The sequence below is a fragment of the Stenella coeruleoalba genome (genome assembly GCF_951394435.1).
Source record: "Stenella coeruleoalba genome assembly, chromosome: 19".
NCBI lineage: Eukaryota > Metazoa > Chordata > Mammalia > Artiodactyla > Delphinidae > Stenella > Stenella coeruleoalba.
The window spans coordinates 49,351,788-49,377,203 of record NC_137165.1 but is presented as its reverse complement, the minus strand read 5'-3'; the positions used below and the strand labels follow the sequence as shown (position 1 = coordinate 49,377,203).

The window sequence follows — 25,416 nt, the reverse complement described above, 5'->3', positions numbered from 1 at the left end:
TCTGCCAAACAGCTCCAACCTTCACTCCTGCTGAGGCCCTGTTAGGCACCATTTCTCCTTTTCAGAAACTGAAACAGTCGGTGTTGCAGTGGTTTCACTTGTATTATGTACCCCTAAACCCAGGGCGTGTCACCCCCACTTCTGCTTATAAGCCCTAACACCACAGAAGCCTGCCTGAGTAGCTAACAAAGGCCCTGGAAATGCCAAAGAGTCCCTTATCCACAAGCTAGGCTCTAGACGACCACGGCTGACCAACAGCTCCCATGGCCAGAATGCACCAAAGTTAGCAACGTCCAGGACAGGTCAGTGTCCATGCTGCTCTCCATCCACTTCTCTCTTTCGGTACCGTTGCATTTTTACCTTATAAAACACATCAGGCACGTACTGCTCGCTGCTGGACTCCTTGGCGTAGCCGAGCTCAGGGGCGTCCTTGCAGGGCAGCAAACACTCATCTCGGACCAGCGCCATGCACTGATTGGACACCTGGTACCCTTCAAAGTGCACCTGGTTGTCGGGGCCACCTGCAAAAGAGAGACCTTCAGCGAGAATCCTCCAAAGGACGTTCAAAACAAGTATCATCCTTTACTTTGGACCTGCAGAACCAACTCTCATGAGTGTGTCTTGGGTAAGAATCAAAAATGTTTGACAGCAGTTTTACGACAGCCTTGGGCACAAGGCCTTGAGCACAGGGTGTGCAGATGCCACTGCAGCTCCTCAAACAGGCCCCACCAGCGACACACTCTCTCAGAATCGGGAGGCAAGACTGTTAAACCTTCTCCAACACCCACCCAAAAGCATACTTGGGCTTCTGGTTTTTAGTATCACAGAGATGTGAACAACAGACAGAGCCCTGTGTTCCAGCAAATTCTGTTCTTGAGTGAATGCAGGGAGACGAATGGGAGTGGATGGGAGAACACAGAAACCTTTCCCAGCACAGTGTCAGTATCTGCATAGCATGGAGAGCAGCCCTGACCTCAGACACCTGTGCAGCCGGCACATCAAGGAGGCGTGGACCCCACCACAATGCCTAGGAGGTTGCTCTCCTTGCACCGAGCCCTGCCCTCCACGCCTTCCATTCTAACCTCTCTCAGGCCCTGCTCCAAAGAAACCCACAGTAGGGCTTACAGTTTGGGACAAGGGTAAAACCCATCCCAAACGGGTCAGGAGGTCAGGCAGTACCGAGCATGCAGCCATCTTCCTCCCCTGCAGAATCAGGGTCACACACTGACAACTGTAACAGCCATCATTTTTATGGCTTTGGAGAATTTTAAAAAACCTTCAATATCTCTATCTTAGTTTCTTTGACAAAAACAGAATAAGTTACTGATCAGGGAACAGAAATTTTATCTGTCTGGCTTTCAAACATTTACCAGAAAGCCGATCTGATGGCCAAGCAATCAAAAATGTGAAGGACAGGGCAGAGCCAGCCCCCAAGGGACAAACAGGGGCCTGTGTCTGCTCGACTCTGCACACCAGAGGCCAACAGCAGCTGGCTTCCAAATGCTGCGTCACGCTGGGCTCCAAAGGCCCGGTGGATAGTCAAGCCTAGCATCTTCTCTCTGGCCCTCAACTCACACTCGGGGGAGGTGGCCAGGCCTGGACAGTGACCGCTAACTAAGGTCAAGGCAGCAAACACAGGGCATGTGACCCTCTGGTGCAATCCGGGGAATGAACGTCATAGCACAACGAGTGTGCAGTTCACAAGGAGCAGAGGAGGTCGGGAAGGAACCTGGAGGAGCCGCCCTTGGTGTGTGTACTGTAAACCTGTGCTGGTTTTGAGATAGATGTGGCCTGTGAGAACCAGGGAAAAATGGAAAGCTGTATTTATAAAACAGAAGATTCTTAAAAAAAGCAAACTCAGTCCATATGGACAGTCTCCAAAGGCAGAGTCACTGACAGGAACCGCAAGCTCCCCATTCCATGTGGAAAAGCAAGAAACCAGGTCCTGAGGGGTTCTCTGAACCTTGCTCTGGTACCGTCCCAGAGATGAAGCAGGCCAGGCCAGTTAACTCTCATTCCCTTCCCAAATCAGTCCATCAGGAAGTCCACTGTGTGATGGAAAGGGGCGGTGATAAAGGACAGCTGCTATTGAGTCTGAGACGCAGCCCAGAAAGTAACATGCACAGCTGAGAAATGAGTGCGAGTGTGCCAGGTGACCGAGACACAGACACCAGCATCGTGGCAGGGAGTTTAAACTTGGACTCTGTGATGATTCTCCTTCCACAAGCTCCTTCATGTGCACATGAGCAAACCCCACATGTAATCATCACTCTTTTCCCCTAAAGGTTTCAAGCTAGAGAAGTTCTTAGAAGGGATCTGCAGACACAAGGCCAAATGGTAAGGCCCCCACACCCCAGCCAGCATCTGGGCCTGCAGCATCAGCAGCAGCTGTGGGGAGCTGACAGCAGCGTGACCATGGAAGCACCATGAACCCCGGGACACACCAGCCAGTCTCCCGGGAGACGGCCATAAACACACAGGACTGCTCCTTCCTGTCCCATCAGGGTCTTAAGGATGGGACTTCGGCAAGGGCATTTCAAACAGCTCCCCAGGGTACCAACACGTCCCTGGTCAAGAACCACTGAAGAGGAGGAAGAGAACAATCTGTCTGGAGTCAGAAGATCTCTGACACTTTGGATAACCACCTTCCATCGCTGCCCCCTGGGAAAGGGAGAGGAATTATGAGTCTGAGCATCTCACAGCATTACCAAGAGGGACAAATCAGCACAGATGTGAAAGGACTCTAACTGCAGATCTTATTATAAGTTAAGTGATTTTCTGCCTTATAGTTCGAAAACCCTAGTAAAGTGCCAATTTCGGAGGCAAAAATTCCAAGGTCAATCTATGATTTCCAAATTTCCAACTGAGTCAATAACTGAAAGTACAGGCAGCCCCCAAGTTGGAAACTATTTATAATTCAAAACATGTACCAGTTCTTTGGGCCCACTGAATAATTCCCCACAGAAACAGTAATTAAAGGGGTTAGGTTACCATGGGAGCCCATGGAAGCCTAAAACAGCAGTTCTCACAAGAAGCAGTTCTGGAAATCTGTGGAGATGATTTTTGGTTGTCTCAACGAAGGGGGGCAGCGGGGGGCAGGGGCTGCCAGTTTTAGCAGGCTAGAGTCAAAGGTACCAGACGTCCTGCTGTGACCAGGGAGTCCCACACAATAAAGAACTGTTCCACATCCCACATGGCCTTGAAATGTCCCCCTAACACTCCTGTAGGCAAAACCCCTATTTGTGATGATCTAGGATTAGAATCAATTATATTTTATACACAGCCACAGAAACAAACACGCCCAGCTTTAACACACAGCGAATCCTCTAGGAGCATGATACCACATAAGCTGAGGAAGGGCCCTGCTTGGCTCAGAGCTCCGTGGAGAGCTGCTGAGTGTCTGGGAACCACGTCACTGATGCCTGTGCAGGCCCCGCCCCACAAGGTTGGCAGCTCCGGCTCCTCCCCTGTGCTCTCCTCAGCAGGCACCAGTCCCCAAGCACTGGCATGCAGAATGCACTGTCTTATTACATGCATGCTCCTTCACTATTATTTCTCCTCAATGTTACAGTCAGCCTACTACTCTGCTTTCTTTTTTAGAATCAGGTGTGTGGGCAGGTATATTATCTATGAATTTCACTTTCTGGATAGTAAAGAGGTGTCACAAATGTTCTAAAGAGAGGGTGTCCAGTCTGATAGGCTTGAGAACCACCAGCCTAAATGCCTGGACCCAGAATCTCAGCCTAAATGAAGAGGGCAGGGGTTTATGTGATGCAGAGAGTAGAAAGAGAATACTTTCCTCCCCTTCATCAAACAGAAAGCTGGCTTGGCAAAATTCTGATTATGTAAAACGTGTCTCTTCTCTGCTCTCCTCCTTGGCTCCTGCTACCCTGAGCGCTCTCATCACAACAGGCCCCCTGCCCCATCTGCCCCCGTGGAAGGACTCTATGCTACGGAATTACTGCTTCCACAAATCCCAGTCCAAACTCCCATCCACTTCCTTAAGCATCTGACCCCATTAATTTATGCTAACATGTGAACAATGCAGCCATGGCCTCTCATGCCCCCAAAGTACATTCATTTCAAAAAGAAGGTGCTGGTCACTCTAAATGGATCTCAAATCAAATGGATCTTAAAAATTCAGACAGTATGATAGATGTTTTCCTTCCCATGGCAGTGGTAACAGGCTCAGCTGGGATTAATAAGGGATCTAGTTACTTACATGCTTGGGCTGTTTGTAAACTGGTATTTTGAACTAGAGGAAGCATGGTTACCATGAACAAACTGGATTATCATCTCTGTGATGGTAGAACCCAAGTCTTCACAGGATAGAGGTTAGTGTTTACTTTAAAAAACTGACCAAAGAGATTGTTTTTATTAGTTGGTTCGCCAAGTTTCAAGTTCCTCCTTCTTTCAAATCATACGGTCTTACGCCGGGCTTTTCTCTAGGACAGCATCTCAAGTATGGTATAAAAGATTTGGTGGTACTTGTTTAAGGCCACAGTCTTTTATTATTATATATTCATGGTGTACATAACATGTAGTATGATGTGCACAACATCTCACACACACACACTCATCACTCCCAAAAACAAGCTTTATGGAAATGGTTTCTTAAAATGACACTCCCACTCATAAATAAAAAAGTAACAGAAACAGTAAATCCCTCTTCTCCTGCACAGCTAGACAGAGTCATCCTTGGTTACTGCAAAGGGGCAAAGATAGCCCAGAACTCTCCAGAACCAAGTGAACTTGGACTGAGGCCAAGAGAATGGACTAGAGGAGGGCTACACTGAGGCCGCAATTCTAGTAGTTTTGTGTGATGCTGAGTAGTTCAAGATTTTTGCCGCAAACCAAAAAAGAAGAATCTTATGTCTCACAGGCCCATTAAGAAAATCTATTGTAGGGACTTCCCTGGCGGTCCAGTGGTTAAGACTCCACACTTCCACTGCAGGAGGCACGGGTTCGATCCCTGGTCAGGGAACTAAGATCCCATATGCCGCGCGATGCAGCCAAAAAAAAAAAAAAAAAGAAGGAAAGAAAGAAAATCTATTGTAACTAAGTTAAGAATGCAAAGCTACTGAAAGAGGAACAAAACATATTAACAAGGTAGTAATATTTACAATATAAATGTCCCCATTTATACCTGTAGCCACTGCAGTAACAAACTTGGATCCAAAATGTCCATCTGGAGAGAGTCGACATATGTTGGGATGCTTATTTTGAAAGTCTCCTGCAGTGATACATTCTTCTGAACTCAGGAAATAGGTGTCCTAAGAAAAGAGAACCAGCATACCAAGTTTTATAGCATCATGTCAAAATATGCTTCTATTTCTTCTTTAGAAAATATTAAGAACTAAACTATGACACATCACAAACTACGGTGAAGCAAGTACCTGTAATTCCTGACTGTTACCAACTCCTTACAGAAAAACACGTGTAACCAGTAACGCCTTAGAAGCACAGGCAATCCACCTGATGGGCTGACCTCCAAAAAGCAGTGGTTTATAAAGGTAAAGTCTCTCTGATCTCCGAGACAGAATGAACAGACCCAGCCTTAATTTATCAAGAACACTGTGTTGAAAATAACATGGTCTAAAAGCCAGGGTGAGCTGTGCAGAGACACCGGAGAGTGCAGCCCAGAGCTGGTCCATAACAAGCTCTGGCCGAGCGAGCATCCCTGCCCCCTCTCACCTTATTTCGACTATATCGAACTGTACCCTTTCGGGTATCTTCTGAGACAAGGTCTGTAAATATCCAGCCAACCTGCATAAAAGAGAAGAATACCTTCTGAGTCTCTCCCTGAAACAGGTGACGAATGTCTTCTAGCTTCTGCCAAGAGAGGAGACTCCTGGAAGCCAGTTCTTTCTTTCCAGGTGAGTCAGCTCCTCAGCTAAGCCACTGTCCACACCAGGGCTCTCAAACTCTACTCAGCTGACACTGGCCGTCCTCCCCCTGGTGCTGCCGGGTGGAGATGAGGGCAAACGAGCACATCTCATTTATTCGTTAGAAAAAGTCTTCTCAGCACCACCTCTGTGCCCTGCACTATGCTAGGTGCAGGGGACCCCCGGGTGCATAAAATTAACAGAACATCAGTGAAAAGGGAATCTACACTCCAGAGAGGAAGACAGAGAACAAGCAAGCAAATAAAGACAATGCCACTTCAGATACTAGGGCTTTCTCCGTAAGACAGGAAAACATACTCCCCAGAGAATGCATGTAAAATAAAAAAGAATGATAGAACGGAGACTGCGCAGCTGCTCCTCTAAGCTCCGGTGTGGGGCTAAGGGAAGCATCTGAGGGTACACGGATCTGAAACGCCAGTCCCAGGGCTTGGGGCAGGGTCAGCCTCCCTGGCACGTCCTGCTACAGCAACAGTGCCTGTCTGTGTGCTCTGTGATCCCTGGCCTTCCTGTGCCCATGAACCTCGCAGCTGATTACCATTCCTGAACCAGAACCTGGCTGGGAGGTCTAAGAGCAGGGCTGGAATCCAGACACACACCCACTTCTGCCCTTCGGAGAAGTGATCTGGTGCTTGTGACCCTCTCTAGCACAACCCTGACATGAAACTCTTCAATTCCATCTCCTGCAGACATGACCAGGCAAATCTGGAGACTTTCATTTTCTTTAAAAATGCCCAAATGAACAAAACCCCCGAGGAGGATGGCAATGGAGAAAATGAGACTTAAAGGATAAATGTAACTCAGCAGTAAATAAAGCAGAACCAAAATCAAGCTGAGATAAATTAGGGCTAAGGAACCAGTGTTTGGAGAAAGGCATTTAAGTAACTTCAAGATCTTCTAATTATGATTATCATGACCAAACATTTATAACAAACATAGGCAAAAAAAATCAGGGACACTGATTTCTCTTTTGAACACGAGAAAATTCCAGAATTTAAACCAAAACATGCCCCTAAATCATGATGCTGACTCCTTGTTAGAAACAACAGGACTTTTTTGTTCTTAAAACGATACAGTGACTTTGTTCCGCAGCATTCCTGGGTTATAAGGCACATTTCCAGTCTTCCCTGTTTATCTGTAGGGAGTTTATTTCTCACTGTCTAAATTGATTAGGAAATAAAGGATAAAACTTACATAGCTACTAAGAGTGAATTCCTAAGATGTGTTCAAATTCACAGTTCAACATTATCTATAAAACGCCATCTTTATAGTTCCTAGGAACTTAACCAAAGATGTGAGATAAACTAGATCATGAGACTCAAAAAGAAAATTCTTCTGTCTTCTAACTGCCCAGGAAAACTAAGAAGGCTTACACGCTCAGATGGCTCAATTATAAACAGGAGGTTCAATGAGGATTGAAGAGGGACCACGAGAAACTCCAAGTGTGGGGGACAGAAAACGATGAGCGCAAACAGACACGTGAAGGGAGAGCTCACACCTAGGAGGATGTGCCTTAAGAGCCTGGCGTCAAGGTCCCCTCCGGCAGGAAGTAGGGGTCTTGCTCCTGCTGCTTCTTTCCTCCCCCACTTTGAGGCAATCCTTAAGAAGTATGTCTGGTGGATTTAAATATAACAGTCCCTGCACTGGGATCCTTTTTTGGGCACCCAATAAACACGAGCAAGGTTTCAAAACGTGCCAGGCCTGCACCTGACCTTGTGCAGTTGGGAGTTCAGTCCCAGACCAGGTCTGGCCATACCACCCACCTAGATGTCCCCAACACAGAGCCGGGGCGCCTCCCTCAAGGCCAAGAGAATCAGTACCTTCCTCAAGCCAAGTTTGGCAGCAATTTCATCAACCACCTCAGCCTTTGGGTCTTCAAGAAGCTCCAAGCTATTCTGTGTACCAATCTGTGGGGGTATTAAAGAGAGATGTACTTAGAGGAGGGGTTCAGAAAAGCAGCACAGCAGCTCTGTTCCATTTCTGGCTCAGGTGTCACAAAGGAGCACCGGTCTCCCCCTTGCCAAAAAGGAGAGTTAAGGCAGCGGGAAAAGCTCAACCAGATAACACAGGCCAAGCCCTCCAGGCTCTTCCCGTCTAGGGCTGTGCTTTGCTTTTAATCAAGGTTTAGAGAACATGAAGAGGCTGTATTCAGGCTGGTTCATGTCAGCAGCTCCACATGAAACATGTGGTTGTTTAGGACTAGGGAAGGCTCTCTACACCTTAAGGTTCCTTCATTGGGGATAGAAGTTAGTTTCAAAACTCCCTTGGATAAATAGTTTTCACTCCAAATAGGCTTGGCTAGATTAGGTAAGATTAGAGCTGTAAGGTAACGTTCGTTCCCAAAAAACAGTCTTTGAAAATTCGTATGCAGCTCCTGCAGGGACAGTGCTTAGCTTCACAGGCATGGCAGAGTGAGAGAGTACAACAGATACACACACCCTAAGCCAAGGATAGGACACCTGAAATCGGTAACCTGCTGACCCGGTGGGCAGAGCCCTCAGCTTGGGGCAGTGGCGGGGGGCTTGGGCTGGCTCACATGCAACCTACACTGGCCACAGGATCCCACTTCCTGCAGTGGACAAAGCTTGCTGAAATCTTTAATCTGCACTGAAATGCAGCTCATAAAGCTAAGCATCATACTGAGCAGAAGACCCGGCTACAGATTATGAAAGTGAAGGTAATTCCAAATTGAGTTATACTAATTGGGTATATCCTTGTAAATTAGTCAAATCCTGGCAAAATAACAAAAGAACTTTATGTTGCTGGGTATGACCCATATGGAGATCATTAATACCTCCAGAGCACAGGTCAAAGCACAAACTCAGAACAAACCTAAGGATTTTGTTTCATGACATGTGGCAGCATGAGCTTCAACTTCTAATGAGCTGGAGGTTATTAGAGGTCAAGTGTTTCAACCTCCAAGATCCCCAATTTGGGAGCTCTGATGATGTTGTTAGTAGTCTGGACACCAGAGGCTTCTGTTCCGATTTTTGTTCAATCATACTCTTAACAGAACTGTTGAAATGCTTCATGAAAGGACCCTCCTCAAAACTGAATTGGAATGTCTTGTGCTTCCAAAAGCAGCTCCCACTGACAGAGCACACTCAGTGCCCAAAGAGTCAGACAAGCAGGGTCTCTGGGTGAGCATCTACTGCCATCTCACGTCTCCCTGGAAGTGAACCATCATAAAAGGCCTGGTCAAACATTTCATCTGTAGCTCTCAGTAAATAATGAGAATATCCAAGGAGTAGATGACACACAATCTGTATAAATACAGCCAGGGAAGAAACAGCATCTGTGCAGGAGCCACACACCTGCACACCAGCCAGTGGCCACAAGGCCTGCAGTTTCAGACCCTAGTTTATTTAAAAAGTAGACCAGTCACGGTGAGATCTCCAGAACATGGCACAGGTGACACACCTGTATACGGCGTGGTGCCCACCCAGAGACAAAGGAGGGGATAGTGTGAAATATCTGTATATCTGCTTATGGTAAAAAAAATTCAAACTTTAGAGATCTAAGCCAAAAACTGCTTAAAGTGGGGGCTACCTGTAGGAGAGGGAGGAAATTAGATGAAGGGGAAGACGTTGTTTGTAGACCTCACTTTGCAAATGTGCAGTTTTTTTTTACTTTTCCAACATTTTTTTAAATAAAAAATTTCAGACATACAGCAAAGGTTAAAGAATTTACAGTGAACACCGATATCCCACCACCAAATTCAGCCACTAACATTTACTGTGTTCCATTCACCCCTCTGGCCATGCCTCAGCGCACCATGTTTTTGTGTTTTTACATCACAGTCACCTGCAGGCACAAGACCCTCCCCCAACTACCTCAGCACATCATGAACCAGGATGCAATACAGTTCCAATCTTCACTTTTGTAGTAAACTTATATACTATAAGACAAAATAAATATTTTATATAATATATACTATACAACCATATAAACATTTTACATAATTATACAAATTAAAAAATATATATGGGCTTCCCTGGTGGCGCAGTGGTTAAGAATCCGCCTGCCAATGCAGGGGACACGGGTTTGAGCCCTGGTCCGGGAAGATCCCACATGCCACAGAGCAACTAAACCCGTGAGCCACAACTCCTTAGCCTGTGCTCTAGAGCCCACGAGCCACAACTACTGAGCCCACGCACCACAACTACCAAAGCCCGCGCGCCTAGAGCCCATGCTCCGCAACAAGAGAGGCCACCGCAATGAGAAGCGGTTGCGCATTGCAACGAAGAGCAGCCCCCGCTCGCCACAACTAGAGAAAGCCCGCGCACGGCAACGAAGACCCAACGCAGCCATAAATAAATAAATAAATAAGTAATAATAATAATAATAAGTAAATCTATTTAATAAATAAATAAAAAATATATACGTAAATCCAATCCCTAAATACTGAAAATAAAGCAAATGAACGTAAACGTGTAACTCGTTGGTGACGTAATCATACAGGGAAGATCTTCCAAGTGACTTTAAAACACAGTAACCAACTGCTGGTCCCTAGTGGGATATACCCTAGGGGCCCTCCCCTCCCACCAAAACAATCTTGAACTGTTTTCAGTCCTACACTGGTGGTAATTTTGATATTGTTATTAAGACAGTTACATGTGTGGCATAAGATAAAGAACTTGAGTAATTTTGTGACTCTAATTCCATAAATCCTGGGACAGCTGATTGTAGGCATGGACAGAGGAGATACAGAAGCAGAAGAGAGAGGGCAACTGTATGACACTTTTGGGGGAACTGACAAAAGTTGAATAAGATGGCAGATTAGATAAAAATATTGTATCGAAGTTCAATTTACTTAAGTTGCTCAGTGTACTTGTTATATGAGAACGTGTCCTTATTCTTTGGAAATATACACTGAAATATTTAGGGGCCATGATCTTACTTTCCAATAATTCAGAAAATAAATACTGTGTGTGTGTGTGTATAGAGAGAGAGATAGACTGGGCAAATGATACAGTAAGAGAAGCAGCATGCAACCTGAAAGGGCTCCCATACAGCCTTCAAAACAAAGCAATACAGAGACCCGTAGACAGCAAATCCTGTTCACATCTACCTGAGGAGGTTCATAAATCGCAGCCACTTCAGCCCTGATACCAAGAGGAATGTCTTTGTGCTCCGTGTACCGTCCATACAAGTACCCGAAGTGCTGGTTCCCTGTCTTCCTCCAGAAGTCAAGGAAGCGGTCAGCAACTGTATGATTCTCAAACATGATGTTGTCCACATGTCTGTATTTCTGTAGAGTTAACAACAATGGGCTAAATTAAAACACTCCATCAAAAATAAATAATTTACTATTTTATCACAAACTGTTCACAAGTATCTTTTACCTACCTTTTTTTTTTTTTTCAAAATTTATTTATTTTATTTTATTTTTGGCTGTGTCGGGTCTTTGTTGCTGCGCACGGGCTTTCTCTGGTTGCAGCGAGTGGGGGCTACTCTTCATTGCGGTGCACAGTGGCTTCAGTAGCTGTGGTTTCTCATTGCAGTGGCTTCTCTCGTTGCAGAGCACGGGCTCTAGGTGCGCGGGCTTCAGTAGCTGTGGTTTGCGGGCTTAGTTGCTCCGCGGCATGTGGGATCTTCCCCGACCAGGTCTCGAACCCGTGTCCCCTGCATCGGCAGGTGGGCTCTTAACCACTGCGCCATCAGGGAAGCCCTTACCTAGCTTTTTAAAACACACACACACACACACACACACACACACACACACACACACACACACACACACACACACACACACACACACACACACACTTACTTTAAGAATGTACTCTCGGGGGCTTCCCTGATGGCACAATGGTTAAGAATCCGCCTGCCAATGCAGGGGACATGGCTTCGAGCCCTGGTCAGGGAAGATCCCACATGCCGTGGACCAACTTAAGCCCATGCACCACAACTACTGAAGCCCACGCGCCTAGAGCCCGTGCTCCACAACAAGAGAAGCCACCGCAATGAGAAGCCTGCGCACCACAATGAAGAATAGCCCCCAGTCTCTGCAACAAGAGAAAGCCTGCGTACAGCAATGAAGACCCAACGCAGCCAATAAATAAATAAATAAATTTATTATTTTTTTTTAAAAAAAGAATGTACTCTCGGGACTTCCTTGGCAGTCCAGTGGTTAAGACTCTGCGCTCCCAATGCAGTGGACACAGGTTCGATCCCTGGTTGGAGAACTAAGATCCTGCATGCCACACGGGGTGGCCAAAAAAAAAAAAGAATGTGCTATGCCCTTAAGACGACTTCAGATTCTAGTGGGTGGGAGGGGTAGGGGTGGGACTCTCATTAAATTAATTCAAATTAATCTTACTGGGATTTTGCCTAAAACGCAGGTTTTCACAATCTCTAGGTCAAAAAAAAAGTTTTCAAAAAGAAATTAAGACACAAAGAAAGAGAGACGGGGAATTCCCTGGCGGTCCAGCAGTTAAGACTCTGCGCTTCCACTGCAGAGAGCGAGGGTTCGATCCCTAGTTGGGGAACTGAGATCCTGCATGCCGTGCAGCGCGGCCAAAAAAAATTAAAACAAAATTTTAAAAAAAATGGAGGGGAGTTCCCTGATGGTGCAGTGGTTAAGAATCCACCTGCCAATGCAGGGGACAGGGGTTCAATCTCTGGTCCGGGAAGATCCCACATGCCACGGAGCATCTAAGCCCGTGTGCCACAGCTACTGAGCCTGCACACCCTAGAGCCCAAGGACCACAACTACTGAAGCCCACATGCTGCAACTACTGAAGCCCGCGTGCCTAGAGCCCGTGCTCTGCAACAAGAGAAGCCACCGCAATGAGAAGCCCACATACGGCAACGAAGAGTAGCCCCCACTCGCTACAACTAGAGACCATGCACAGCAACGAAGACCCAATGCAGCCAAAATAAACAGAAAGGAAGGAAGGGAGGAAGGAAGGAAAGAAGAGAATGGGAGGGAGGGAGGGATGGATGGAGGGAAGGAGAGAAAGAAAGGGAAGAAAGGTGCTCAAACAGTTAAGGAGGGATGGAATTCTAAGGAGCTAAACATGGGCTGGCAGTGGCAGGGGAAAGATGAGGAGGGTTATTTTTGGAGGGCTGGACAATAAGAGTGGAAAAAGCCAGAATAACTGCACACAGTTTTCCCTGATTCTTTTTTCGCTCCTTCCTGAGTCCAGCCCCCTTCTTAACCTGGCCTGGACAGATGCCCTGAGGTGGTCCCAGGGCAGTTCTGTTCAACTACCAACTTCCAGAGCCGCAGTTTCTTAAAAGGTAAAGTCACAACCACTGAGCATTTTAAACAGTCGCCAAGTAAATTCTGCCTCCACACAAGCCAACAAAACAGAAAACTGAAGGCTCCCCTCTATGCTTGAAAGAGCTAGAGATCTTACAAATAATGTCCTCAGTGTATGATTTCCATAAAAGGGTCAATCAATCAGCCCCAAAATACCCGAGACTCTGCCCCATGTAACTCACACTGCTACCAGCAGCTCCTTTCCAAGGAGGGGCTTTTCCAGACATTTTCACTCCTCAGCCATGAACACAAATCTACTGCTTTCTGCATCTAGATGGATACAGCGAACATCTCACCTGTCTATTCAGAGTGATGGCACTTGGCTGGCACTTAGTACAGATGCCATTAGGCCACGGAAGGTGTCCTTCACACCCTGATTTAATCTTGCAACTGATGTTCTCCAGGGCAACAAATTTCCCCCTGAAAAAGAAAAGGCAACTTAATTAATTAAACATTACAATGGTGAAAAGTGTAGCAGGAGGCTGGAAATAAAATGTCAGGTATCTTACACTTCCTGAAGGGAGTTCTCAGGAGCTAAGCACGTGGTATCCACAGCAGGGAAAATGTGCTAAAACTTATTCTAATGGTGTTGTAGCTTCTGTCCTGTACACTAGACTGTACAAGAATACAAAACTATTTTCCAATAAAAGCAGTTTTAATTTTCACTACCACTGACATCTATGAAGATTTTTTTTCCTTTTTCTTTTTTTTTAAATTGTAGTTGCTTTACAATGTTGTGTTAGCTTCTACTGTACAATGAAGTGAATGTACATATATGTATATACGTATATATGCATACACATATATACTACATATATATGTATATGTATACCTATATCCCCTCCCTCTTGGACCTCCCTCCCACACCCCCATTCCACCCATCTAGGTCGTCACAGAGAACTGAGCTGAGCTCCCTGTGCTATACGGCAGGTTCCCACTATTTATTTTACACGTGGTAGTGTATTTATGTCAAAACTAATCTCCCAATTTGTCCCACACTCCCCGTCCCCGTGTCCACATGTCTGTTCTCTATGTCTGCGTCTCTATTCCTGCCCTGCAAATAGGTTCATGTGTACCATTTTTCTAGATTCCACATATATGCGTTAATATATGATATTTGTTTTTCTCTTTCTGGCTTACTTCACTCTGTATGACACTCTAAGGTCCATCCACATCTCTACAAATGACCCAATTCCGTTCCTTTCTATGGCTGAGTAATATTCCATTGTATATATGTACCGCATAAGATTTTCAACAGTACTGCTAAATATCTAGATCTAACCTATGCCATTGACAGAAAATGAAGTTCTTTTCAAGTTCCATCAATTTATCAGAAACATTTACTTTATGAGTCTAGTACTTAGACTTCTGTATAAAATTCTTATTCATAGAAAAAACCTGATTAGGATACATAACAAAGATATCTTCACTCTGCTTTTGGTCAGTGAGGATGTCCTGGGCCCCACTGTGGACTTGGGGTGAGCCTGCACAAGTGACTTCACCCTCTGCCACTTTCCCGTTCACAAATGGTCCAGTGAATAGTCCTGTCCTCACAAGCCAGCGGCATGCTGGAACGATGGCACCTGGGAAGCAATGACTGCCACCTAGGCTGCACGTTAACAACAGCAACAAGTGAGCCCTTGACCTAGACGGACAAAAGGCAGACAGGTCCCAGCACACTCATGCTCTGGTCAAGACAGCTCCAGAGCTTACCCCACAAGTGGGCAAAAATGGGCTTCTGGTGGGATCTTTTTTTTCCTGGTCTAACTTTTTTTAAAAGTCATTTTAGGATGTTAGCGGGTTGTCAGAGAAAAACTACGAGCAGGCCAACATGACATTCTTCACAAAATGTTGCTGACTCGGGTTCAGCCACCGTCTCCTCTCCCTGCATGGATAGGAATCATAAAATCACAGTAAGAAGTCCGTTACTTTCTGGTGAGGTGAGCATATCAACAGAAGGGGGTTGCACAGGCAAGTACCTGACGTAGTTTAAAAGAAATCAAACTGCTCTCAGCTTGCCACTGTCACAGCATGCTCTAAGAGCCAAGAGACAGCTGCCCCCACTGCCCAACCCCACCCACGCTGCCCGCCTGGCCGAGCCTGCGGACAACAATGCTGAGGCACCAGAGGCCAAGCCATGGACAGCGCCACCGCCTCAGCCCCGCTACAGCTGTGAAATTGAGTTGATAAAGAGGCAGCTTCCAGGGCAAAGGGCAGACTCCACAGACAGAAGACTGACCACCATCACGCCTTATCTCATCCAGGTTCAGAAACAACTAAGTTGCCAGGGTACCGCATACCCGAAGGAAGGTCAGCGGGGTGCCCCTGGGCCTCCACAGCCTGGCCTCTGCCTGCTTGGCCTCTGCCCATGCACTGTGCACTGTGGATTACAGCAGGGACCAGAGTCTCCCCCGACTTGTTTCTCTTTTAGAATCAGGACAAGATTCACGAATACAAAGACTTCATGCCCAGACTTTGATCTTTACTTTTCTCACTCATATGCCCAGGGGCTTTAAGCAACACGTGCCAGAGAGAGAAAACGAACTCTGTGCCCCAAAGCCACATGGGTGCCGCCCCCTGCCCTCAGGCCGCTTACTTGTCGGCCCCTCCGGTCAGCTTCCGGATGTAGGCGTGGAAGGACATGTGCTTCACGGGAGGCTCCAGGTGATTTAGGTAGTCCTCGTCGAAAGGCTGCCAAAACACACAGTCAACAGTCATGCACTCGCCGCTGGGGTCGCGGTCGCGGTCGCAGCCTCCACCCGCCAAACCCCGAGGCGGGTGGGCAGGCAGTGAGGGGGAACTGGTGATGGGTCCTCACTATCGTTCTAAGTCAGAACCAAGTTCTTCTCTGTGTACCAGTTATCTTTTCAAGATTGAAATGAATCTCTATTAAACACAAAATGCTCTAAGTCAAATAAATATCAGGTAAATTTTGCAAAAAAAAAAAGCCACAAGATGAAGCAAGAGGAGCCTCATGAAGAAAATCAGGTTGGCCTTCCTGCCGTAAATTCAGTGTCAACCAGTCACCAGTCGGCATTATTGTGGTAACTCTCAACCTCACCACGACAAATCAGTAGAGGAGACGTGAGATGCAGGGTAGAGTAAATCAAAACAATGATGAGCATGAAAACCGCCAGGCCCGGCTTTGTGTCAGGTTTTAAAAGGACTGTCCAGGGAGCCCAGTGTAAATGCTGCCCCTTTATCACAGCAATACCCATGTCCCAGCCGTTCATAATCCACCCAGAAGGTCACTCCCATAAATAAAGGCTCATCCTCTCAGTGCAGCCTGCACTAGTGGGAATATGAGGCCCAGGGCAATAAATAGGTAACTTCCTTGAACCACTCTGACCCAGCCCAGGGACTTAGGGGAAGTGTCAAGACGGCTCTGGGAACTCACTCTACTCGGACTCTCACCTCTAGAGGAACGCAGTGCACGCACTTCCCCAGAGGCCCATGTCGGCACCTAGAGCACAGGGAAGAGAAACGCACAGTGTCAGCACACTGCTCTTCTGCTGCTGCCTCCCTGAATGTTGATACTTAAAAGGCACATCATACCTAATAAAGTACTTCCCCATCCACATGAAATTATCTGAAATGGTATGTGGTGAACAGTTTTTAATGGTTTAATATTTTGGTGTGTATTAGAAAACACCGACCAGTGCACCAAACCTGTGATTTCATGGATATTAACTGATTTCATGGATATTACCACAAACTAAAAGCAAAACTGAATGGATTTAAAGTCAATTTAAATAAAAACGTTTGGTAAAGACTAAGAAAGTTGGTACATAGACATGGCAAAAACCCTGAGAATGGGAGATCAGCTCGGTGCTTTGTGACCGCCTGGAGGGGTGGGACAGGGAGGGTGGGAAGCAGAGAGACGCAAGAGGGAAGAGATATGGGAACATGTATATGTATAACTGATTCACTTTGTTATAAAGCAGAAACTAACACACCATTGTAAAGCAATTATACTCCAATAAAGATGTAAAAAAAAAACCCTGAGAATGGTACATAAATAGCTAAAGTGTGGAAAACACCCACTTCATGCATATTTTGGAAAAAAGCATGAAAATAACGCTTGGCTCTGTGGGTTTCAGTCTGTGCATAGTAGGACAGTGGAGATGCGTTCAGGCGCCAACAGGCTCAGTCACAGCACTGTTCACATGGGGTCAGAACTCCTAGGTGCACCGCATTCTATATTTCAGAGAAGAAAGGGCCTGAGTCTCCCAACAGGCAGACTCTTACAGGTGATGCACGCACAGGCACGTGCACACTCAAAAAGATTCCTAATGAGGCCTCACAAACACGGATCGGGGTAGGAGTGGCACTGGGTCCCTGGGAAGAACACAAATGGGGGCAGAGAGCCAGTTGATGGCCACAGCCACAGAGTGGCTCCACGCCAACTGCAGCTCAGAACAATCTGGGGCCCTTTGATCTGAGACATACAGGTCACTAATGCAGCATGTGGAATCCCAGTATCTCAATGTCTTGATTACAGGGTGATGCAGTTACAAAGACTCCACTGAAGAGACAATCTTCGCTCAGACAATTTTACATCATTGAGTGTGAACTCAGATGTTTCTAAACAGTTTCCTTAAAAAGAACTGCAAAAAATCTATAATAAACAAATGTATACAAGCATAAGCATTTTATACAATCCTTGGTGAAAAGTGAATATTCAAAGAAGGAGCAGCACCTTCAGCAAATGAAGTGTTCCCTAGAAGAACGGAAAGAGTGTACTGAATATGGAAGGTTGAGATTCCTCCACTAAAGTTAAATGAGACAACGTGAACAAGGACCTGCACCAGCAGGTGCCCAGGTACCACCCCCTCCACCCTGTCACACTTGCTAAAGCCCACTCTGCACATGCACGTGTCTCAGGGGAACACCACGGTGAGGACTTCTTAGAACTCTTAGTTCTCAACACTTGGAAAATTTTAAACTACATGTGGGGCTTACCTGGTGGCGCAGTGGTTAAGAACCCGCCTGCCAGTGCAGGGGACACAGGTTCGAGCCCTGGTCCGGGATGCCGCGAAGCAACTAAGCCCTGATGCCACAACTACTTAACCTATGCTCTAGAGCCCGCGTGCCACAACTACTGAAGCCCGTGCACCTAGAGCCTGTGCTCCGCAACAAGAGAGGCCGCTGCAGTAAGAAGCCTGCGCACGGCAACAAAGAGCAGCCCCCGCTCGCCACAACTAGAGAAAGCCCACATGCAGCAACGAAGACCCAACGCAGCCAAAAGTAAAAACTGATTAATTAAAAAAAAAGACAATCACAGTGTATTTTAAATAATAATAATAATAAAGTACACGTGGAGCATACTTTGAGATTCAAACAATGAGAAAAAGCTCACAGAACAGCTTGAAGTGAGATGTAATCTGAAAATAGATGGTCAAACTCAAAACTTACATTTCTTTATCAGGGCACGTTACAGACATTTCACTTCACTGACACTGTGGCCCCGCAGGCACTTACAGCTGTGGGTCACGGCTCCTGTAGATCTTCCCGTCCTGCCTGCTGAGGTACTGGTCGATCTCATCTTCCACCACATTGGGAGCACCACAGGCCTTTAACCCCAGTGGGGCCGATGTCTCCATCTCAGACGACGGTCCAGCAAGGCTCGAGGGAAACAGGAACAACAAATCTCCATGCCTGTTCAAATGACAAATGTTAAGTAGAGGCCGCCTTCCTTTCTTCACAACCTGAGCTGCACAGAAGATCAACTCAGGTGTGAGAACCTCTGAAACCTGCAAACAGCAACATCAACCACCCTGCAGGCCTAAACAATGAGGCTTCCAATTTTAAGAGACCAGAGTTCTCTTTTCCCACCTCCCCTATGCCTCTTCCCCCATGAAGGTCAGCAGCAGGCTCTCTGGACTGTAACATAACTTCCTTACAACCACGCTGCGCCATCTATGCTGCACACGCATACACGCACCTGGTTCCACAAAGAACACACAAAATCATAGCTGACACTGGAGCTGCATGGCCCCCTCCCTCTTCCTTCTCTGCTTAGCTCCCACTTTCCCTCATTCGTTCCCTGGCCTTCTCTTCAGCTGCCCCCCATTTACTTGCCTGGGACATACCTGCTTTCTCTACGTTCACAAATACATGTGTACATAACACACGTCACTGATATACAAACCTGAGATGATAAGAGACACATTTTCTGCATTTGCTGTTCTCTCATAATCCCTCCAAACACGGTCTACGTCTAATCAACGTTCTGCAGTGAAGTTGCCTCACAATACGCTTTGCTGCTCCCCGCATGACGGACATGGCTCCCTGTGGGACTGCCACCACAGGCCCCACCGCGGAAACGCCCAGAGACGGGCAGTCGCACGGTCTCCCGGCCGTAGGGTGGATTTCTGGGAGAGGGCCCGTTAGACCTCAGGAGTTTTGTTTGTTCCTAAAGCCACTGACGTACTGCTTTCCACAAAGGCTGCCATGATTCACAGTGCAAAGGACAATATTTGGTTTTCGATCATTTTCAATGTAAATGGCGTCCTTCCACTGTCAGACCCACCACTGACTTTGCCAGAGCCTGACTGCCACCCCGCCGGTATGGGTGAACAGTCCCCACCTGGGAGCACTGCAGGTCCCGAGACACTCAGCGTGTTCAACACCAGTACAGGAGGAAAAGCTGTAGCACCACCACCAAGCAAGTATTTCACTGCTCTCAACAAGATGCACATACAGGAAGAAAGACTGAAAGAACTGCCTGCAGCCCCCAATCAACAAACGGAGAGAATAGGAGCAGGTACCACAGCTGGGACAGCAGGAGGCTGGGCTGCAGCTCTTCAACGGGTCTGCTCGCCCCTCTTTTCCCTCCCATAATTTAGGGTGATAAAATCACCAACTTGTAATTGAAGATTTGTTTCTAACAGCAAATGAGATATTCCTAAACACCCTCCAGCTTCAGGATACATGGCTCAAATGCTACATCAGTTTTAACAAATATCCTCTAAAATGCACTGTGGAGCTCTAAAGAAAAGAGTTTCCCCAAGGGTCCAAAAACCCACAGCAGCTCAAATAAGAATAGTGAAGGAACCTCCGGCCAGCCCATTATGGGAACCCTGAGCTTGGCTTATAGCCACTGTCTGGGCCACGAGAGACGAGGCCTTGAGCCTGCCTGCCCAAAGCGAGCTGCTGAACCTGAAATGCCACACAAAGCCAGATGTCTGAAGGATGTCTCAACCGCTGGGAAAAACCCACCAGTTAAAAACAGGAATCAAGGAGGAATCCTGTCTGCCTCCATCCACTATGCTGTAGGGGAAAAAATCACTGCTGAGAAGTCTGTAACCAAAGGCCTGCTCCGCCATGTGTCCGGGGTAAAATCAGGGATGCTACTTGGTTCAGGAAACCAGACAGAAATTAACTCAAGTGCTGGGCCCATGACGCCCCCTTGTGCCGAGAGAAGCAAATGGCTTCTCCGCAGAAAAGTCACCAACCCCAATCTTTCAGGGCCCCCTAAGACCAAGATTGGCCAAATATAAGCTCTCAAATAAAAGTCACCAAACATAAAAGAGAAACAAGCCACTGGGAGCAACAGAGGGCAGACAACAATCAAAAGATTTAGACAGCCAAGGACTTCAGGTGTGGAATTCAAGACAAAGAATATAAACTTACGTATGGAATGCTAGCTGGAAACGGAACAAAAGGAGTACAAGCAACAAGAGACTATCCGCAATGACAAGGGGCTCGGAGAGTGGGCAGAGGGGCTGCAGACTCGGCAGTTCTTCCCAAATCCCCTGCTTAGGGACAGGCTAGACAACAACAGCAACAGTGTGAAAGGATCCTCACAAACCCTGAATTCACTCGGGGCAGACAGACCCCAGACTCCTCAAGACCCGAGAGGGAAGCATCCGGTGTGTGATAGGCCAAGGCAGAGCCTCCAGGGAACCCAGCAGTCTTCACTGGAAGCCTGGGGGTCAGGGTGAGAGCACAGCAGGAGCTGGGAAGGAGCCCCTGCGAGCACATGACCTAACAGCCAGGGCTGAAAGGAATCAAACAGAATTAAACAGAAAAAAGTAAAAAACGTAATCACTGAAATAATAGAGAGAATGGGGGAGAGGTAATATTTAGATATAATGTGGACTTTCCTGGTGGTCCAGTGGTTAAGAATCCGCCTCCCAATACAGGGGATGCAGGTTCGATCCGTGGTTGGGGAACTAAGATCCCACGTGCTGCGGGGCAACTAATAAGCCAACGTGCTCTAGAGCCTGCGTGCTGCAACTACTGAGCTTGCATGCCACAACTAGAGACAGAAGCCTGTGTGCTGCAACGAAGATCCCATGTGTCGCAGCTAAGACCTGACGCAGCCAAATAAATAAATAAACAAAATATAAAAATAAATTAAATAAAATATCTTAAAAAAAAATAAAGAGATAATGGCCAAGAATTTTCTAGACCTAACCTGCAGATACAGAAAACACATCTTACATCAGATAGCATTAAACCAACCAACCAACCAACTAGGAATCCACACCTGGACAGGTCAAACAGAAACCACAGGACCCCAAGACAAACAGAAGATCTTAAAAGCAGCCAGAGGAGAAAAAAAGAACCTACAAATGAACAAGAGAATTATAACAGCCAGCTGAACTGCGACAATGGAAGCAGAGGTAGTGGAGTGAAACCCACAAGGAGCTCAAGGTGACCACACTCTTACAGACATGGTCAGTAACTCTCGAGCGGTGACAGGACAAGGTTCTCAAGTTTGGGCTTGTGCTGCTCAACAAGCATCACAACTATCACTGGAAAGACATGCTCTAGGATAATCCAGAAAGACATGCCATCCAACTGTGACCACACCTCAGGTAGACAGGGTGTTTCACTCTGCAGCCCCCGTTTCTGGCATCCAGTCATCAGAATAGCTTAGACACACAGCTGCCACCCCTGCAGTGCTCATCATGTGCAGGCACCGGACAACCATGTGGAGGAGGCATCGCCACCCCCTTGCAGACAAGGGTGGTGAGGCCCAGTGAGGTTAGGTGACTTCCCAGGCACACCGCCAGTGAGTGTTGGGTGTGAGTCCAAACCCGAGTAACGCCCATAGGAAGTGATTCTCAAGATGCAAAAACCCTTTGCAAGCTGGGAGGAAAGATGACCCTCACCCACTGGAAACGAACGTAAACAGGGAAAGGCTTTACATCATCACAGCGGCAGGCAAAGAGCAGGTACCGAGCGAATATTTGTTGAAGAACAAATAAATTAATGCTGAAATTGTATTTTTCCCCCCTTGATATACTAGCTGTGAACCTAAAAATGACCAAACTGCCAAAATAGCCTATTATTCTGACTGGTAAAAGGCACACAGCCAAGTGCCAGCAAAGCCCAGCCCAACCCTCAGGCAGTGGCTACAGCAGCCAGGCTGCTTGTAGCCCCATGGGAGAATTCCCTGCCCTCTGTCTGAGGATTAAGATGACTTGAAGGGTTCTGCTCACTGATACGTGAGGTGTGCCCAGGCAGTTCAGACAGGAGTCAGCAAACCTCTTCTGTAAAGGGCCAAATAGTAAACGTTTTCGGCTTTGCAGACCATACAGTCTCTGTCACAATCACTCAGCCCTGCCCTTGTAGCATGAAAACACATAAATGAATGAATGTGGCTGTGCTCCCATAAAACTAGAAAAACAGGCAGTGGGATGCAGGAAGAGGTCTCTGCAACCTAGAAACTCCTTCTGACATTACCCATCAATTCTAAGGCACTCCAGGGTGTCCTGCCAGCAAGAAATACAGCGTGGGCAACAGGCCACAGTACTGCCAGCCCCCCAACCTACCAAGCAGGTCCTGAGGCAGAACGACGCACAGAGCTACATTCAAGGTCCTTCTCCGCAGTGAAGCAGCTGAGTGTGCAGGTGCACACACAACCCAGGACCATAACTCCTTCTCGTGACACACATCCCCGAATTCCGCAAGTCAATCAAACCGGCTCAACAGTAACTACAGATTCAGCATGGCTGCCAAACACCTGGCAAGAAGCACAGTCACCTGCACTTTGGTCTGCGTTCAGGACCGTAATCACAGTAGCATGAGAAGGAAAAAGGAGAGAACTAAGCAACCTCAGGCGGGTAACTGGTGCCAGCATGCCCTCCCTACTCCCCGCCCTCTCCCCTCGGGCACTCACTTGATCTTCAGCAGGTTGAGGGATTTGTTAGATGACGCTGTTATTTCTCCAGTCTTGTTTCTATTGATGTAAACTGAGAAGCCGTTATTTTGGAAGCCAAACTCCTTTGCGACCTAAAACAAGACCCAAACAACAGAGATTTAATAAAATATTGAAGTCTCACTACCCTGACCACATATATATCAGACATTACTAGTGAGTTTAGAAACTGCTCCTCATTAACCAAATTTCTCTTGTTATTTTGCTCTCTCATGAGGAAATTTGAGTCTGGGGCCAAGAGAAGGGTCAGATCTGGAGCTTGACTTTTAGGATCATCAGAGTACAGTTAAACAAAGAAAAGACAGGGAATCTTGGCAGAGAAATAGAAATGATAAAATAGAATCAAACAAAAATTCTACAACTGAAAAACACAATAACTGAAATAGAAAATTCACTGGGTGGGCTTATCATCAGAAGGGAGATGACAAAAACAAAGTTAATTAAAGATGAGTTAACAGAAGCCAAATAATCTGAAGACAGAGATTTGAAAGAAAAATGAACAGTCTTAGGAACCCCTGGGACAATATCAAATGATCCTCAGTTGAAGAGAATAAGGCTAGGACTGAAAAACATTTGAAGAAAGAATGGCCAAAACCCTCAAATTTGATGAAAAACATAAAAGTAACAAATCCAGGAAGTTCAGCAAAACCAAAGTAGGATAAATAAAGAGAAAACTACGCCTGGGCATGTCATCATCACACTGCTAAAATCCAAAGATCAATGGAGACCAGAAGACAATGGAACAACATCTTTAAAGTGCTGAGGCAGGAATAAACATCTGTCAACTCAGAATTCTCCATCTGGAGAAAATACCCTTCAAATAAAAGGGCAAAATGAAAACGTTCTCAGGTTGACAAGACCCAAGGGCACCTGTTGCCCGTAGCCTCCACCACAATAAATGCCAGAGGATGTCCTTCAGGCTGAACAACACCAGACAGAAACTCCGACGCAGAGGACACACAAAGGTAAGAACTCCAAATCACACAGTAGGAAACCATCACAGAATTGCCAGGAGAATCCTGACAGAGCAACAACCACAGGTCAGGAACAGGACCAGGGAGGAGCCGCATGTCCCTGAGGCACCCAAAGGCTCACCCCCTCCCCCCATTTTATACCTTGTTCTACCTGCTGCTTTTTACCTATGATTGATTTGCCCTTTAACAAGGAATTATTGATAAAACCTAGAATTTATTTACTGTAAGGAAAACACGAGTTTAAAGATTAACTTTATGTACTAACAGTACTTTCTGATTAAAAAAATGATTGAAAGTATCTATAGGGCCTTTCCTGGTGGCGCAGTGGTTAAGAATCCGCCTACCAGGCTTCCCTGGTGGCGCAGTGGTTGAGAGTCCGCCTGCCGATGCAGGGGACAGGGGTTCGTGCCCCGGTCCGGGAAGATCCCACATGCCGTGGAGCGGCTGGGCCAGTGAGCCATGGCCGCCGAGCCTGCGCATCCGGAGCCTGTGCTCCGCAACGGAAGAGGCCACAACAGTCAGAGGCCCGCGTACCGCCAAAAAAAAAAAAAAAAAGAATCCGCCTGCCAATGCAGGAGACACGGTTTCGAGCCCTGATCCGGGAAGATCCCACATGCTGCAGAACAACTAAGCCTGTGCGCCACAACTACTGGGCCTGTGTTCTAGAGCCCGCGAGCCACAACTACTAAAGCCCGCGCGCCTAGAGCCCATGCTCCGCAACAAGAGAAGCCACCACAATGAGAAGCCCACGCACCACAACAAAGAGTAGCCCCTGCTCGCTGCAACAAGAGAAATCCTGTGTACAGCAATGAAGAACCAACGCAGCCAAAAATAAATAAATAAATTTTTGAGCTTCCCTGGTGGTGCAGTGGTTGGGGGTCCGCCTGCCAATGCAGGGGACACGGGTTCGTGCCCTGGTCCGGGAAGATCCCACATGCCGCGGGGCGGCTGGGCCCATGAGCCATGCCCACTGAGCCTGCGCGTCCGGAGCCTGTGCTCCTCAGCGGGAGAGGCCACAACAGTGAGAGGCCCATGTACCGCAAAAAAAATAAATAAATAAAAATAAATAAAGCACCAGGAAATTAAGACCATGAAATCTGT

At 46.9% G+C, this 25,416-nt stretch overlaps 1 protein-coding gene across 2 annotated transcripts in view; it reads right to left on the bottom strand.

Moving 5' to 3' along the window:
• The window catches only part of NPLOC4 (NPL4 homolog, ubiquitin recognition factor), a 56,134-nt gene that overhangs the window by 21,515 nt on the left and 9,203 nt on the right, over window positions 1-25,416 (bottom strand). For both annotated transcript variants that reach the window (XM_079903591.1, XM_079903590.1), the window contains exons 3-12: window positions 23,303-23,415; window positions 18,652-18,828; window positions 16,585-16,633; window positions 15,767-15,861; window positions 13,467-13,590; window positions 10,975-11,154; window positions 7,724-7,810; window positions 5,695-5,766; window positions 5,147-5,273; window positions 361-521 (exon numbers count right to left, since the gene is read on the bottom strand). In XM_079903591.1, coding sequence (XP_079759717.1) covers window positions 361-521; window positions 5,147-5,273; window positions 5,695-5,766; window positions 7,724-7,810; window positions 10,975-11,154; window positions 13,467-13,590; window positions 15,767-15,861; window positions 16,585-16,633; window positions 18,652-18,828; window positions 23,303-23,415 — 1,185 coding nt within the window. The remainder of the gene's footprint in view (window positions 1-360; window positions 522-5,146; window positions 5,274-5,694; window positions 5,767-7,723; window positions 7,811-10,974; window positions 11,155-13,466; window positions 13,591-15,766; window positions 15,862-16,584; window positions 16,634-18,651; window positions 18,829-23,302; window positions 23,416-25,416) is intronic.